At 39.6% G+C, this 17,719-nt stretch overlaps 1 protein-coding gene across 1 annotated transcript in view; it reads right to left on the reverse strand.

Moving 5' to 3' along the window:
- Nucleotides 1-17,719, reverse strand: part of CLPR4 (CLP protease R subunit 4) — a 240,182-nt gene that overhangs the window by 194,734 nt on the left and 27,729 nt on the right. Inside the window, exon 2 of the mRNA XM_089432953.1 lies at nt 1,258-1,461. Coding sequence (XP_089289079.1) covers nt 1,258-1,461 — 204 coding nt within the window. The remainder of the gene's footprint in view (nt 1-1,257; nt 1,462-17,719) is intronic.

Below are 17,719 nucleotides of genomic sequence, written 5' to 3' on the forward strand. Positions count from 1 at the left end.
CTCCAGCTTATAAGCGGGAACAAAATTGCCAGTACCTTGCCAGCCTCAATCAACAATTAGCTCACAAAGAATCCCAATCAACAATTAGCTCACAAAGAATCCCAATCAATAATCAGCTCACAAAGAGTGAAAAGGTCACAAGTAGGATTTGAACCTGAGTGGAGAGGATAACAGCTTCTCCTCTCTCAACAATCAAGTTAGACCCAATTGAATATTTGTTTGTGTATGTTACATTCAACAACTTCCGTATTTTCTTTCATATACTTGCATGTTCTACTCAGTTAGAATAGAAACACTCATAGCATTGTTAATCAGGGCATTAGTGATCTTCCAATATTTCCCCTGATTTTTAACAAAATGTCAGAGTCAAACTCTATTCAAGCAAAAACTTTTATTCTCAATTTGTAAGACTACATTGTCTAGGATTAAACATTGCTAAATAATCCATAGAACTACACAAAATATTCACCATTGAAGGTAATTCATTGCAGTGGGATAAAAGTGATAGTTGACAAAGACATAGAATATGCAAAAGCATAATGATTGCAGTGAATTGCAATACAGTCAATAAGTACCATCAGTTCCAACATGCACACTAGCCCAATAATATTTGAGAGTCAAAGAAATAATTTAATCACAATGACTAATTCATTAACTGATAACATTGCTATTACCTGATGTCAATGGATAAAAGATATTTGCAGAGTATCAATGCATCAGTAGAATATAACCATAACATATCATTTGATACAGTTTTACAAGTTTGTCCCAGAAGTATTCTCATAGAAAGGAAAATATTAGACTTTGTGGGGAATGTATTGCAACGCATGGAAACATAATCATTGCCAAAGACATAAATAATGGATAAAGTTAATGATAAGAGTGAATTACAATCTTCTTAATACATATAGGAAAAACAATCTCAATAAGAAAAACCCAACTCTAGCATACAAACTTGCCTATACATGTTATAAATCACCAGGTATCTGATAGCTGAACAGCCCGTTTAATCCCAATCATTTAATTATTTAATTGATAAAAATTGCCATGACTGCTTCTTGACAATGAATAATGGTCTTAGTTCTAAGATGTGTGCAGCAAACAAAAAGTACTAACAAAACAAATATCCACACAAATTTTCTTTAATACCAAGTACAAATGGTTAAAGGTCTTGGCCAAAAACTGTATGCAGCAGAAGAATATCATAATAAAAGTTAGTTGTGATAAGTCTGTAAAAATTTAAAATAGTAAACTAACCTTTGTAGTACCTGTCGAATTGATATACATGTAGACTGGTTTCTCAGGGTCATCATACTGCAGATAGAGTAATTCTGCCATAATTAATTCTGTTACGGCTGGAACAAGTGACATTCCCAAATAGACAATTCGACTTTTAAACAAGTATGAAGCTAGATCTGGAGGCGGCTGCTCCCATGCAGATCCTCTTTGGAAGGGAATAACCTGAAACAGTGAAAGTTTATCAGAAAACCTACAATGTGCACAAGTAACCACCCAAAAACTAAATAGTAAAAGGATATACAAACTAACAGCACATAGCTCTCTAACATTTTATTTTGCAACGAATTTGAATACAAATTTGCAACCAAGCACTACCATTCCTTGCATTCCAAAAGATTGGTCTTGAACATTTTTTTCAATATAAATCATAGAAAACACAAGAATTGTCTCATTTTGTTAGGAACTGGTGACAGGGTAGATTTTTTAAGCCACTGATGGTGTGGAAAAATCTTCACTTGGAAGGGATAACAAAATTAATGGAGGCTTTACTACAAGAGCATAGGCATTAATTGCCTGCTACACTCAGCCACCAATTCAGGAACCATGTGGTGCTGGAAAAGCATGCCTGACTGGAACTTTTTAAATAAATTGCAGCCTACGTACCAAAAAAATCTTGTTCTTGGTACTTAATTTTGCCTATAGGAACTGGTGACAGGGTAGATTTTCAAGTCACTGATGGTGTGGAAAAATCTTCTCGCACTTGGAAGGGATGACAAAATTAATGGAGGCTTTACTTCAAGAGCATAGACATTACTTGCCTGCTACACTCGGCCACCAATTCAGGAACCATGTGATGCTGGGAAAGCATGCAGGACTGGAAGTTTTTAGATAAATTGCAGCCTACATACCAAAAAACTCATGTTCTTGGTAGTTAATTTTGCCTACAAACCCTATCACTAAAGACTTGACAGGGTGGGTGCAGGATGTGGTTAAGTTCAATTGATTACAGGTCTCCTTGGAAGCAAAAGTATTACAAGGATAGCTAGAAGTAAATGAGGAGAACAAGGTTTGGACGCACCTACTTTTGCTAAAGACATCACCCCAGTGATGCAATGGGAGACTACTCACGACAAATTGATTAAGGCAGCATGGCATGACTATTGAAGACATGCCTTCTGTAACAAAAGGCAGAGAATCAACTAAACATCTATTTCTGGTTTGTCCCTTTGTAAAGGAGGTACAGTTGAGAATTGTACAGGAATGTGCATGGACCTGAATAATATTGGTCAGTTGTTGAGATGTTTTGTTTTTTGAGATGATTTATTTTTTGATGCAAGAGGCAAACCAATCTGTAGACTGATTTGCTAGCCATTACATAATTCTTCAATCTGTATAAAACACCAGGAAAAGGATTATTTTTGTGAATGAACAACCGTAAATGCAAAATACATAGTTAAGCAACTCTTCATGGTTCGCAACTCTTCTGCATAACTTTTGAGGAATGACATGCGAGCAAATACCAGATAGAAGCAGTTGAGTGATGAATGCTTAGGACTTTGACGCTTTCTTAATTCCAATCTACTCTAACATTGCACCTATCAATCTACTAATTTTGGATTCAGCTGTGGATACCCACCCACGAGAACTGTTGAAAAATTGGCAGGTGAGGGAGCAATTCCCCATTGGGAACCCCAGCAAACCCTAAGGAGACCCCACTTGCCCTTGAAAAAATTAAATTTGCACATGGGAAAATATTATTTTTAATGTGGATTCAAGTCACCTCAAAAAGTACATGTCATCCTAAAGGAAAAATTCATCCACCTAAACCACATAGAAATAGACCATGCTCGACTTCACTTGGAGGCACCTCATCACTCAACACATCTTCTTCATTTGGTTCGATCTGATCTGAAATTGCAGGGTCCAAGTTCACATGTGTGAGACGAAGAGAGAATTCTGTTGACCAAGTTTGACTTCTGTTCGACCAGCGTTGGCTTGGGGAGATTTTGACTTTGCTTGACTGCTTTTGGATCTGTTTTGTGAGGATGATTTGACTGGGATGTTGACCGAACTTTTCTGGGCACTTTTACCAGCATTGACCACAGATCTGAAGCTAGGGTTTCCACAGGTTAACTTTGACTTTGACCAGAATTTGTGGGCAGATTACTGTTTTGACTAGGTTTCACTAAGCAAGGAAGGCCAAATTCTTTGCTGCTTTGACCAAACTGTTTGGAGCTGATTTGACTGTTGTCTTTGGACTGGTTAGGGATGTGTTGACAGCTGTTGAATTTGACTTTGAACAGGACCGAAAATTGCAGACTAGTTCTTTGACCAGATTTGACTTTCTCTCATATTGGATTGGTTGACTTGAAATTCAAGGCTTTGACCTTTGACTAATTGTTGGGTGTACTTGGACTATGTATATCTGCTGAAAATTTGATGAACATCTAAGAGAAGAAGAATCTGGTTTGCTTTTCCCCCTTTGGAGATTTTCCCTGGTCTTTGACCTAAATCTCGGTGTCTCATTTGATCTTGGCTGTCTTCTATTGTGCATATTGTTTATTGTTCTATCTATAATTGCTTACTGTCATTGGGTGATTGAAATTAATTGGAAAAAGTGATTGCTACGGAAAGAATAAATTGTTAGAAGTGATTTGGACAGCATAGAACCTTGAAAATCAACACTTTGGAGAACTCAGTTCAATGGAACAAGGAGGAAGAATCATGGCAGTGCCAAGGTAGGTCATGATTTGTGTAATTTAATTGGTCTCATTTTGAATCTTGGTACTGCAGGACAGGTGGCAATTTCTGTGATACAGTTTGTCTTGTTTCCTTGTCATGGGTTTGGGGGGGGGCGAGGGGGTGCGTTTACTTGCATTCCCAACAATGAAGTAAAATTTAGATCTTTGGTTGAGACCTCAGGTTGGTAAGACAGAAGAGTCAGTCAGCTTAGGCTTCTATGCTGGTTTTGAACCTGATAAAGGAAAGCTTATTGTTACTCGTTAGCATAGAACCAGTTCATATAGTTCATGGATTTAGGGATTAAAAACGAACTGATATAAATGCAAAGGCTGCTGCTTACTTGAAGCCAAAGACTCTAAGACAGAATCAGTAGGCAGTTTGTCTGTAGGAAGTTTTGCTTCAAATTTACTTATTCGGATGCCACCAAGGCTGTACATATATGGGAATGTTAAAATGTATCATTTGTAATGTAAGGAAAGATACCACTACTTCAGCTCTCTGTCCCACCCTCGTGAATAAAAGAGTCCACACAAAGAAGGACCAGAGACAAGTTTGAATTTGGATACCAACATATCAATGCTCTCCAAAATTATGCATCTTATCAGGAAATTAGTGGACTCATCATGTCTCAGGTTAAAGTTGCTGGGAGTTTTGGTATCCAGAGAACGTACCTCTGCCTTATGGATTAGCTATTGCTCATATTCATCCATAAATTATATCCGATGTTCATTTTTGGAGATTGTTTTCAATAGTGTTACTTTTTAACATTGTGTCTAAGGAACATTGGTATACTCTTCATAGTCCTATTCTATGTTACAAGGAGACACATCCCTGCTTAGTGGTACAGGTTCCCTAGACAGGAACATGTTTTGATGGGAACAGAAACATACACAGCTGCCAGGATATACCCTGACCTGCTGAGGGCTGTCCCTAACTGAAGACTACATAAATCAGAGAACATCCCCTGTAACAAGGGATTATCCCCCAAACAAATTATATATATGTTACTGGATATTCAAGGGCAAGGCCCCAGATACCTTGTTCCATGTATCAAGCTTAGGAACCGCTTGTATATGCAGTAGATATGCAACCATACATATCCAGATCTAGATATGGAAAAGGCACAATCAGGATGCAGCTGGATACACCTAGTGCATATCCAATGGTCTATTGGACAACTTTAAAAATAAAAATCACAAGGAAAAACGAAAACTTAAAAAACACTTCAAAAGATCATCCAGAATAACTAAGAATCTAAGATACTAAAAATAAACTATCGAGTAATAAATGTTGATCCTACATAGGTATTTCCTTGTTTATATATCCTAAAATACGATCAATAACTATAAACTACCATGGTAACTTCTCGGAAAGATATTTGATAATCGTAATCATTCATGCTGGTCACATTTCTTAACTGCCTCCCTTATATTTATATATTTAAGGACTTACTAACTGAGAAGACCCTTTACATTGTCTCCTATTGATTTAGCACAAGTGTAGATACCAGTCCAACTGATTGTTTTTGGTCATGACTCATTAGTGGACCCCAATATAATAATTTGTCTTTCATGAAATATCATGAACCTTTAGCAAATTTACTATGTAATCCCAAAGTTTGTTAGGTAATGTATGGATTGGATCCAGAGATTTATGCCATGACCATTCATTTCCTTTCCACATTAACATTTTAAATTGCTTGATCCAAGTCTTTTTAGTTTACAAACTGACAAGGTGGCATTAAGGTTCCAAGATAATGTTCAGTGAAACAACAAACATCAAATTACCAAATTTTGACTCATTGCATTAAGAAATGTGTGTCAGGGCCTCACACATGAGCACTTGCGCACACCATGAGTTGGACGAGATGAGTCACAAGGCGAGACAAGCTTAGCATGATTTGCGACAATTGTGCAACATTTCGGGGTTTCTTAACCAAGCGAGTTGAGACAAGCATGCTCACTTTCAAGTTGCAGTTGAGACGAGCAAGCTCGAGTTGTGACGAATGAGACGAGCACGCTCGAGTGCAACGAGATGAGTCGGCTCAAGTGTTGACTAATCGCCCAAATTTGGGGTTTCCCATGCAATGGGGCGATTTAGCTTCGTCGTGTTAACCAAGTTGCCACATGGTGATCACACGAGAGGCGACGAGTCAGCTTCATGAGATGATAGGATCAATGTACATATGGGCGAGTCAGGTCGAGGATGTGAAAGGTCAGAGAACAGAAGAGATTCATTGATTGGGTCAAACGTGCCCCTTCGCATGCCCATGCGATGCATATAAAATAAACCAACCACGGAGCAAGTTGGAGGGGAGAAGGAAGCAAGCTTGAGTGTGTTACAAAGTATGTGGAGTAGCAAGACAAAGTGCGTGGGGCCTGAAATACCGCAACTGTAAGTCTATTTCACATAGTGGGCGCAGAACCACATAAGGGTTCGCTCAACCTTTGTGGGTAGAGTGAGAACCAAACTTAATTGAACCAAGGTTTAGGAAAGGATTTGTGCATCGTGTGAAGGGAAATAGCAGCCGAATTTTGCACTCTTTTTTGCAGCATTTGGGACAAGCAGGTTGCAGCCTCTATTACTGTATGACAATCATGTGGTGTATGTCGAGGACTCCATACCATGAACAAAAGATAGGTTGGATCAAATAGCTTAGGTTGTGTTCAAATTTGGGGATTGGTTTTGGGGAAACCAAAAGGTTTTTCTTGTTGTATTTTGAGGGATTAGGGCGAGGGTCTACCTATTGGATTTTTGCAGCATTGTATTTTATTTATGAAGCATTTATAATAATATTTGCGGGAGGACTGAGAGGTCAAGAAGAGTTGTTCGGAGTATTGTTCAAGGTTGTTCGCAGTTGTGTTGTATGAGAGAGATCCTCAATTGCAAGTGCCTGAGATGGGAGCATCCCTATCTCATGATCAACAGGACAGAGAGCTTATGGATTTGATTACACGAGCATCTTTTGACAATGTGAGTTAGTTTGGAGGTTGGGTAGGAGAAGAGAGATCTTCTCCCAATCTAGAGTTGTGCCAGGACTCTTCATCCGCGTGTCTTCATCAACAATGTTATGCCAGAGTTCTTGGAGGCCCATGTGCTTCTTCCAAGGATGTTGTTGGAGGTGCAAAGGGGGATGATAGAGATCCTACAAATATTGTGGACTATTCATATCGATTGTTGTTGCTTCTGGAAGAACTACTAAATGAGTGTGGAACGTCCACACTTATTTCACAGTTATTCCAAAAGCAGCAACAACCAATATGAATTCAAATTGTGAAAGCCTACACTCGCAAATTGTGGACTATTGCAGATATGAGATCGGGATATATGATTTTCATTTGCCAGATCAACGGCTTGCAAAGTTGGGATGTTTGAGGACAGATATTAAGGGACTGCAAAGATTCTTGAAGATGAGGCATCAGTCAGATACCTTGGTTGCTCCAAGTCAGGGAGGTGACTTCCGAGCCTTCTTATCTCAGTAGAGCCTTGAGTGTGGATGAGAGGTTGCCTCAACAGGAGGGGTGGTGCACCACCACAAGGGCCTTGGCAAGAGAGGTTGCACTTGGATATGTGTATGGTGCCTTGGCAGGAGAAGCATAATATATGTGGATGTCTAGTAGGAGGACATCATTTGCGATATCTTATGTGTGACTGTGTGAATATGTGGTGTGGATCAGTTCAAACCTATGACAGAGAGATGTGGCAGAGGTGTTCTCTTGCATGACGACATACATTCTCATTGATCATGCGTGACAATTGGATTAGCTACCCTATTAGTCTGAGAGATGGGGGAGCTCAGTGCGCAAAGATGTGTATATGGGAATCTACTTCTACAACCAAGGATGTATGTCAAAGATGGAATTTCTTCTACATCGTGTGTGTTTTTTGGATGAGAGAGGAGGAAACTTGGATGTTTTGATGTTACGTATAAAGGAGGTACATTGGAGTATCTTTGTTAAGGATGTTGGACTGAGAGGAGCTATCCTTCTCTATCTTCTCATGTTCAAGTAGTTTGATGGGAGGTTGTTCGATGGCATGGGATGTCAGTATGATAGACAGACTTCTTGGTGATGGATGGGTTGTCGAGGGGATTGTTGTCGAGGACCACAACATCTTTGGAGTGGGGGAGGATGTCAAGCCCTCAAACAGGAGAACTCACACATGCCACAAGGCAGACAAGACAAGTTGCAAGATGAGACTAGTTTCGCACGATTTGTGGCGATTGCGCAATATTTCAAGGTTTCTTAATCGAGCGAGTTAAGATAAGCACACCCATAACAAGACAAGCGCGCCCAAGTGCAATTAGACAAGATAGGGATGAGTCAGCTCAAGTATTGAGCACTCACCCAAATTTGAGGTTTCCCATGTGATGGGCCAAGTTGGCTTTATTGTGTGAACCAAGTGGCCACATGGTGATGACATGAGAGGAGACGAGTCGGCTTCATGAGATGATGGGGTAGGCATACATATGGACGAGTCGACTTGAGGATGTGAAAGGTTGGCAAACCAAAGAGACGCGTCGATTGGGTTAAACGCATCTCTTCGCATGCCCATGCGATGCATATAAATAAACCAACCGTGGAGCGAGCTAGAGGGGAGAAGGAAGCAAGTTTGAGTGTGTTGCAAAGTACATGGAGTAGCAAAACGAATTGCGTAGGGTCTGAAACACTGCAGTTGTAGGTCTATTTTGCATATTAGGAGCAGAACCGCATAACGGTTCGCTATACCCTTGCGGGTAGAGTGAGAGTTGAACCGAACCAAGCAGAGATTTGGGAGAGGATTTGTGCACCATGTGAAGGGAGATAGCAATTGAATTTTGGACTCTTGTTTGCAACATTTGGGACGAGTAGGTTGCGGCCTCTACTATTGTATGACAGTCGTGTGGTGTCTGTTGAGGACTCCATACCGTGAACAAAGGTTAGGGTAGATCGGATAGCTCAAGTTGTGTTGAAATTTGGAGATCGGTTTTAGGGAAACCGAAGGGCCTTTCCTTCTTGTATTTTGGGGGAGTAGGTCGAGGGTCTACCTCTTGGATTTTCGAAGCATTGTATTTCATTTATGAAGCATTTATAATAATATTTGCAAGAAAACCAATGGTCCCCTCTTCCATATATTGGTGTACCATTTATTGTGAGCATTGTTATATTGCATATTGTGACAATTTATTGTAGCATGATGATGATGTTAATATGATGATTAGACTCTTTGCACATGTGATGGATGTAAATTGAGGCTGGGCATTATACTTGTGTTATGATTGCATGTTGGATTATGCACGCATAATATATCTAAGACATGAATAGAAATATAAGTGCTAGAGGCATAGTCTGAGAGTCAAGTACTCATAAGTTGGTCACTATCATTGCGAGGAACCTTGCCAATGTTGCACGCTTAGAGGGCCTTGACGCGCCTTAACTCAAGGAGTGCTCTAGGGGCATGACAATGTGGCTCCAAAACTAACACTACGTTAAACAAAGAGTGATTTTAATAAGAACTAATTTCACCAAGAATGGAAAAATACCTTATTTTATTTATTGTAGAATCTTAGATATATTCTATGTGAAAGTCCACATAATACATTCTCGACCATAGGATGTGGTATCAGAGCAATATATCAACCATTCTCAAGCAAATAAGGCACATGGCATTGTTGTTGTTCCTAGTAATACCTAATGCCATTGTGTTTGCTCATATTAATTATCACTCTCATTTTGGCTTTATTTCGAATTTCATGAATGGCATACCAAAATTTTGATGTCTCATGGCATTTATTTGCATTCATGTGTGTGTAGCTTTTAGTGCTTCTAGTGTTTAATATGTATGAATTTTTATGAGCCTGTCCCAAAAACAAATTAAGCCTTGGTTAATACCTACCCCCAAGAAACGATTACACAAGGCTTCCTTGTAAACTTATAAAAGGTTTGGCCCAACAATCTCATAAGTGGCCGTGTAGAATTCACAAGAAAATCCATCCTAGCCAAGGGCCTTATCATCAACCATTCATGAAGGGCTGCAATTAGCTTATAAAGTGACAAGGTTACCCACATGCTCACTTTTACTCTTCTAAGAGCTTCCAAGGGATAATGCCAAGGAAATTTTAGATAGCTTCTTGGTGTTCGAACAACATCCCTTGGGATTGGAATACTATAATGTAATGTTCCACAAATTCCTGCTCAATTTCCATCTAATTAATCAAACAACCCATGGTTATCCTCAAGGCAGAAATATAATACCCAACCTCCTTAGTAACTAATGCTTTAAAGAACACCTTAGTAGCCTTCTCCCCATTTGGATCCAATGTAGTGTTGGATAAAGTTGTCATTGATGTCAATGATGACCCTAGCATCATTGAAGACCTAGCATTGTTGAAGATCCTGAAAACCCTATGTGCATAGAAGAAACCCTAGGTCTATGCCCTAGCATTGTCCATTCATACGATAAAACCTTAGATATGCACTAAATGAAGAATGTAACTGAAGCCCTTTACCTAGATGTTTATGCATGGATAAAACCCTAAGTGCTAAAGATGCCCTTGTGCCAAAGTTCTATTCCAAGTAGCATTAGTTATTTTCAAGATCGAAAGAGGACAAGTTCTTAGCTACTCAAAACATTGGGGATGTTATTAGCATCTTGCATAATACAACACATCATGCATTTGACCCAGATGAACTATTGAAGGTAGCATTCGAACAGATCGGTTCTATGACTACGAATACAATTACAAAACAACATAAAAAGCAAGAACTTGCAGTCATGGCAGAGTTGGACAAGAGGTCAAGCAACTTGGTTCCATGGGAAGTGACAAATCATGAATATCTGTTGATTAGATGTTAAACTGGCTACTTACAGTGTTTGTGTCCTAATAACTTGGGCAGAATCAAATGATGTCACAGAAGTCATATATGTTTTGTTCCCTTAAAGGCTATTGCAGTATATGTGACAAAGATGTTTTGTTCCTTAATGCCCTAGCTGCTTGGAAGAAACCCAATGTGCAAGGATGAAAAACCACAGGTCGGCTCCTTAAAAATGTAATAAAAAGAAAATTTAATACATTTTGAACAGGTCGGCTCTAAGGTCAGCTTCTCCCAACCGGCATAACCCTTCACTCTAGGTTGAAACAAATATAAATATAAGGTCGAACACTCCCATTTCAGAACATCAATCACAGTGAAGAGCATTCAGACATCTGAGGCAGTGATTCAACTTGGTTAGAACGAAGTGAAGGGGGATTTGAATCAAGGGAAGGAAGAAGAACTCAAATAAGAAAGCAAGGACTTCTAACGTTTGGCATTTTGGTGAACCTTCTGTGGTTTGTTTAGAACAGGAGTAAAGCCTGGACCTGCACCAACTTAGACCTGTGTTTGAGGAAATATAGTACTCACGGACCTGAAGAGTAGCTACATTCTCCGACCTGCAATATTAAAGTAACTCGGATCTGTGGTAAGAATTCAGAAGTTCAGATCTGTCATACTAATCTCAGACTTGTGGAAACAACCTAAGTTCAGACCTGCTACAAGCATCAGTTCTGTTTGTGGAACTTCGGACCTGTGTAAGCCTCAGTATAGCTCAGATATGTGGGGGAAGTCTCAAATAATTGGACATGTAGCAAGCAAGAACACTTCAGACCTGTAGGTGACTAAAAATTGGACCAGTGCAGAATAACTTCAGACCTGTGGAGGTTGTTCTGGCTACAGACCATGGATTGTTGGAGACTTTGTGATAATTGGACAAAGCAAACTTTTGGAGCAACCTTGAACTGTGGAAGTATTGACAGTGAAGAAACATTGAATTTTGGACAGTATTGGACAGTGAAGAAGTATTGAATTTTGGGCAGTATTAGAGCTATACATAAACCATTGTTGAAGGTGACTTGGAGGTATTATCAGGACTTGTTGAATAATATATATTGGAAGCCCTGAAGCAGCACTAACGCCACTTTGAAGAATTGAAGCAGATTGTAAGGGTTGGAGTCCTCCCACAGGGTTGGAGACTTGAGGAATACCAGGTTGGAGCCTGAATCATTGAGAGGATTGGAGTCCTCCAGAAGACCAAGTTGGAGCTTGGCACCATACAATTAGGAGCCTGGTTGATTTGAAGATTGGAGTCTTCATCTAGGGTTGGAGCCTTGAACTATCATTGTACTTGATTCGTTGTAAAGAGGATTGGAGTTCTCGTCATTATTGTTAATAAAATTATTCTTGTGTTGTTCATTTTGTGTTCTATTTTTAAGAGATCTTAACTGGTAAAATAACAATTGTAAATTGAAATATTGATTCACCCCCCACTCTCCCCTCTCAGTATTTCCAACATCTAGCTGAGCATGCAATTGAACACCTCTTGCTTGGTAAGTATTATTTAACCCCGATAAATGGCATAGTTTTGCAGCTCAAGCTTGCTTGTTCTGATTATAGTGGGTCCATTGTAAGTCTCTTTGAAGGCCATTCACAGTTGTGACCCCACCAAATTTTGGTTATTTGTTGTCCATACCCACACAATAAAATTACAGTGTGAGAAATAGCATCACCCTTAAGGCAGGCCAACTGATAACCTCACATGGAAAAGTAATGAGATTCCACACCATTCTGTGCAATGTCACCCAAAGAAAACCCCCCATCAAAAAAAAAACCAAATGAGTTGATGGTCAAAAAGAGTGGTGGTTTTACCCATATGGACAAACCGACTTCCTAGGCCTTGTCCAACCACTAGTAAATTCTCTCAACCCCTTTGCGAAAATTAGTATAGCTAAACCAAAGTTCAATGGAGTCTTGTCTCCAATTATTATGATTAAGGTCATAGAAACCATATCGAGCCTTTGAGCACCCACCATGCATTTTTTTTCTTTAATCAATTATCATAGAGGATGTGTAAAATTATCGAAATTCAAATTTATGTGCAAAACAGAACTTTCACCTTCAACCTAGAAGGTTTCTTGGATTTTAGCCTTGTGAATTTTCAGTCTTAGGGCTGCTGTAAAACAAGGTACAAAAGAGTAATGGAAAGAGCACAATGTTTCATTTTCAAACAGCACAAACTTCCTAACAACACAACAAGTAAAGATACCAAACCAGATGGATAAGTTTCAACTTTCAGCCCATTTAGGTCAAATTATCAGCCAATAGCCAGATCTAAAAATACCTTTTTACGGCAATATGACAGCAACAAAATCAGCCTCTTATATTCTTCACTTAAATGTCAAATCACTTAACAATCGCCCTTTACTTATATCATATCAGCAAGACATATATGGCTGTAAATAATAACACATAAAGAACATAATAACATATATAACTGAAAATCAAATCTGGGAAATGCACAAGTTTTGGACAGTTAAAAGCTTCATTACTATGCTCAAGATAAAGTACATGTACATACCATAGCCTTCTCTCAAAGCTAGTACAAATCCTTCCAACTCTACAAACCCTAGCTAGGGCAAATCAACAAAACCCTAGAAACCAAGAAGATTCAATGTGCAAGAATCACTCCAACACATCCTCTAAGCATCAAGGCAAGGCATCCTCTCCTCTTCTTATTCAAAATTCCACCTTAGGGTTTTATCACAAAACTCTAATCTCCAATCTCTCGGGGATAAATCCTAACCCCATGCCTCCAAGATACTCCAAGAAGACCCATAAACCCTAACAAAACAAGAAAGAGATTAAGCACATGCAAAAAGTATAGAGATAAAAAGAGAGGTTAGTATGTACTTTGCTCTAGGTCACATCTCATTGCTAGAGTGAATACAAGTGAATGAATGAACATATATGAATGGGAAGACTCTCTCCTTCCTCTACATATATTATAGGTAAGGGAGGACAACAATACAATGTGCACCTTAGCCCTTACAAGCAACCTACAGTGAGCACTTGTAGGCCAACACAAGTGAGACACTACACTATAAAGTACGTACGTCATGCTCCAAGTTGATGTCATGCACAATGATGGCTTGAAGATGATGTAGTTGTGCAAAGAAAGTCCACATCCCTCCATCGCAAGCCTCCATGAACTCCATCGACCCTCCTAAGCAATGTACTCCACTAGGTTAGTTACCCCTGCAGGAATATTATCGAAGCCACAAGTATCCTTGAGCCATCTCCAATCCACACTTACACTAAGCCGCAACCATTTGAGATCAAGCATCCACTCAGCAAGCTATCTCAACTTTGTAAATCCCATCAAGGATTACCTCTCAAATGCCAATCCATCTTGAACATACAATATGTACCACACATCTCATGAAGCACCTCAAGCATAGGGTAAACACCTAGGAGTAACCCAATATTTACGAGAAAATTTTTCACACCGAAACCTGTTGACTCCCTCTAAAACTATATGATACCTGCAAATATGTACCCTTTATAGTCCTTGTTGCCTCAAAATCTAGTAGGTCTTATAAGGGGTAAACCGAAAAGGCAAAAACTAAACCAAGGGGCAATAATGAGGTATGGCCCACTATATCCACAGCCACTACCCCTACTCTTTTGTGGACTTTCACTACTTGGGAGGCTTCCCTTTGTATAGGTCACCTAAGGGTATGTCAAGTTCAACGATTAAGGTGACAAGGAAAGCTTATAGAGGATAACTCTTTCTAAGGACAAGGCTCAACAAGTGTGAAAAGGCAATTTGCACCCTATAATAAGGCCTATTTAGGGCACAAATGATCTAGGGCTTCAGAGATAGCAAGCCAGATGGATTAAAATAGACTCAAGAGGCCAAGAAAAAGCTTCCAAGCAATGAGAACTAGCAATGAATGGAGAAAGAAGCCTTCAACAAGCTCCCAAGTTGAAGCCTAGGGAAAGCTAGGGTTTCCTAAGGCAAAATCTACCTCGAGAAAGAGAATTTAGCCTTACATTGGATGGATTGGCCACTAAAAGGAGTTGATTTTGAGGCAATCAATACTACTTCCAATGTTGAATCCTTCCACAAGCCAAATTTTCCACACTAGGTCAATTTGTGCCCTAGCCCTGGCTAGGGGCTTGACCTTAAGGGGGTCAAAATTCAGATAGGAAATAGAGAAATGAGTTTTATGGATAATTTTTAAGGTGATCAACAAGGTGACAAGGCTAGTGCCTAGTCCTTGGGATGATGGAGCCTAGGGAGTGAAAAATATGCCAAGTCTTGGTAAGGAGCAAGGGAATTTTGAAGCCAACTCAAAACCCTGACTATTACTTTTGTGAGGGATCAAAATCACTTGGGAGAGCTAGTTTAAAGATACACCGAGGGGATTGCCATTCACATTCTACCAATGAGTAACGCACATAATGTCATTGTCTAGATTACATACAATGATTTTCAATGAAAACTAGCACAATAGAAACCCTAGATAACAAGTCATTCCATAAATCAGACACAAGAATAAAAAATTTATATTTATCAAATCCAAGGCTTACTTACAAGATAAAATGTATGTATAATTCTTTATTCATCCAAAGTAACGTCTCTAATGCCAAAGAAACAGCTCCAAGTAGCAAAATACACCATAGAATCACATTTCCACAACAATCCAAGAAGGTTGAAATTCAAATCTCTAAGAGGGTCAAAATATGTCACAAGTGATGATGATCTAACACAATGAGCCTCTCCTCTATTTATATGAGTAGGACTAATAATTAGCCTAATGAAAGCACCTACAACAAGTTTGATGCTAAAACATGCTTGGGTTACAAGCCAACCCAGTAACTTTATGAAATATGCCCTAATTATCCCACACGTGAGTCATATGCTCTCTAAGGCTGACATCATCCAATGTAGGTGCTCCAAGTGTCATGTCCAAGGGTGATGAGTTGTCCAAGGTGGTGTAAAAGCATGTCCAGTGCATGATCTAAGGGTTGGCCTTCAATCCACCTCATTTCGATCTGTGGGGACCCAAGATCCAGTCGAGGCACCACAAAGGGGTCTCAATGGATCTCCAACTACTAATTGTGGCCTCACATGACAGGAGTTAGAGAATATTTTAATTTCTCCAATTATAATGAGGAGAAAATGGACTTCCAGATAACAATGGGAAATAGGACGAAATGTACTTCGGTAGGGAGGGGTAACATTGATGTAGAGAGGGAGTCAGGAGCAAGCACCAGCGTTACAGATGTATTGCATGTGCCAGGATTAGGTATGAACCTGATTTCAATATCCCATTAAAAGGATAAGGGATATGATGTCCACTTTGTAGGGGAGAAGGTGTTCATCAAACACCAGAACTGGAAGAAGGTAAAACAGATTGGGGTACGAAGCAATAGAATGTACAAGTGGCAATTCGACTCTCCAATGGCACTAGTTATCAATAACAGTAACAGTGGCAAAGACCTAAATGAGTTATGGCATAGGAGGATGGGACATTTACACCATGGAGTACTTAGGATACTCAGGGAGACAGTGATAGGTGTTCCAAAATTAGGCACGAAACGTGATGACATGTGCAAGGGGTGCATACTTGGGAAGTATGCTAAGGCCACATTCCCAAGGAGTGACAACAAATCAAATGGTGTGTTACAACTTATAGACTTAGACATTTGTGGCCCTATGTCCACTACATCTCTCATGGGATACGAGTATTTTGACACCTTTATTGATGATCATTCTAGGAAACCTGTATCTATTTTTTGAATACCAAGGATGGGGTCTTCGATCGCTTCAAGGAGTTTAAGGCTTTAGTTGAGAATGTGATAGGGAAAAATATCAAGGTGCTTCACTCAGATAATGGAGAAACATAGATAGTGACATCACAGATTTTTGTGTGAAGAAAGGAATCAAGAGGGAGTGGACAGCTCCCTACAGCCCATAGTAGAATGGAGTAGCAGAGTGGAAGAACAGGTCTATAGTTGGGGCTACAAAAGCAATGTTATATGACCAAGATTTGCCATTCCATGTGGTGATGCATTGTTCTGTTGTTCATCGTTCTAGTCAATCCGTACCCATGTCTGTTAACACTCCGCTGCCAAATTCTTCATTATTCATGCCTCGACCGCCACAGTCAACAATAGCTCCACTCCCTATCTGTTGTTCTGACCACCGTTCCAAACTGCTCGTTGTTCCGAACACCGTCCCTCTTGTTCCATAGTCATTGCTCGTCCAACGTCGTTGTTCAAATTATCTATCACCGATCCTTGCGCTTGTGTTCCCATCTGTGTTCCTTTGTTGTTGTATTTCCCCTGTCGGCCACTGCCAATCACTACAGTCGGCTCTAATACCAATGTTAGGAGGGAACTTGGTCGCTGGAATTTAATTGCAGGAGACACAATTACACTTGTAATAATATATATTTTATTCAATATTCAGATGATGGATTACAATCCCTTGGATGGTATGCCTAAATAGGTAGTGACCGGTCACGAGGTTGATTGGTCATGACTTTTGACCATAAGCCCTTTCATAACTAATTTTAATAAAAATATTAATTAATTAATTATTCATTATTCATTATTTATTTATGAATTAATTATTCATAACATTGTCCAATGCACTCTTTTTGGTTCCACCATAAACTGACTGAGTGTTGACCGCGAAGCAGATATCTGGCCTAGTGTTGACCAGATACATGAGAGAACCGATAAGTTGTCTATACAAGGTGGAGTCAACATCCTTGTCCTTTGATGCATCTATCTTCCTCTCATGGGCATAGACATGGGTCTACAATCCCGCATCCTGAATCTTTTCAGAATCTTTGTAGCATATCTCCCTTGAACAAGAAAGATCTCCCCGTCCTTCTACCACGCTCCAAACCCTAGGAAATAGTGCATCAACA

Source organism: Pinus tabuliformis, chromosome 5_1 (assembly GCF_031772625.1).
Source record: "Pinus tabuliformis cultivar Carrire ecotype Pingquan chromosome 5_1, CPIR1, whole genome shotgun sequence".
Taxonomy (NCBI): Eukaryota; Viridiplantae; Streptophyta; class Pinopsida; order Pinales; family Pinaceae; genus Pinus; species Pinus tabuliformis.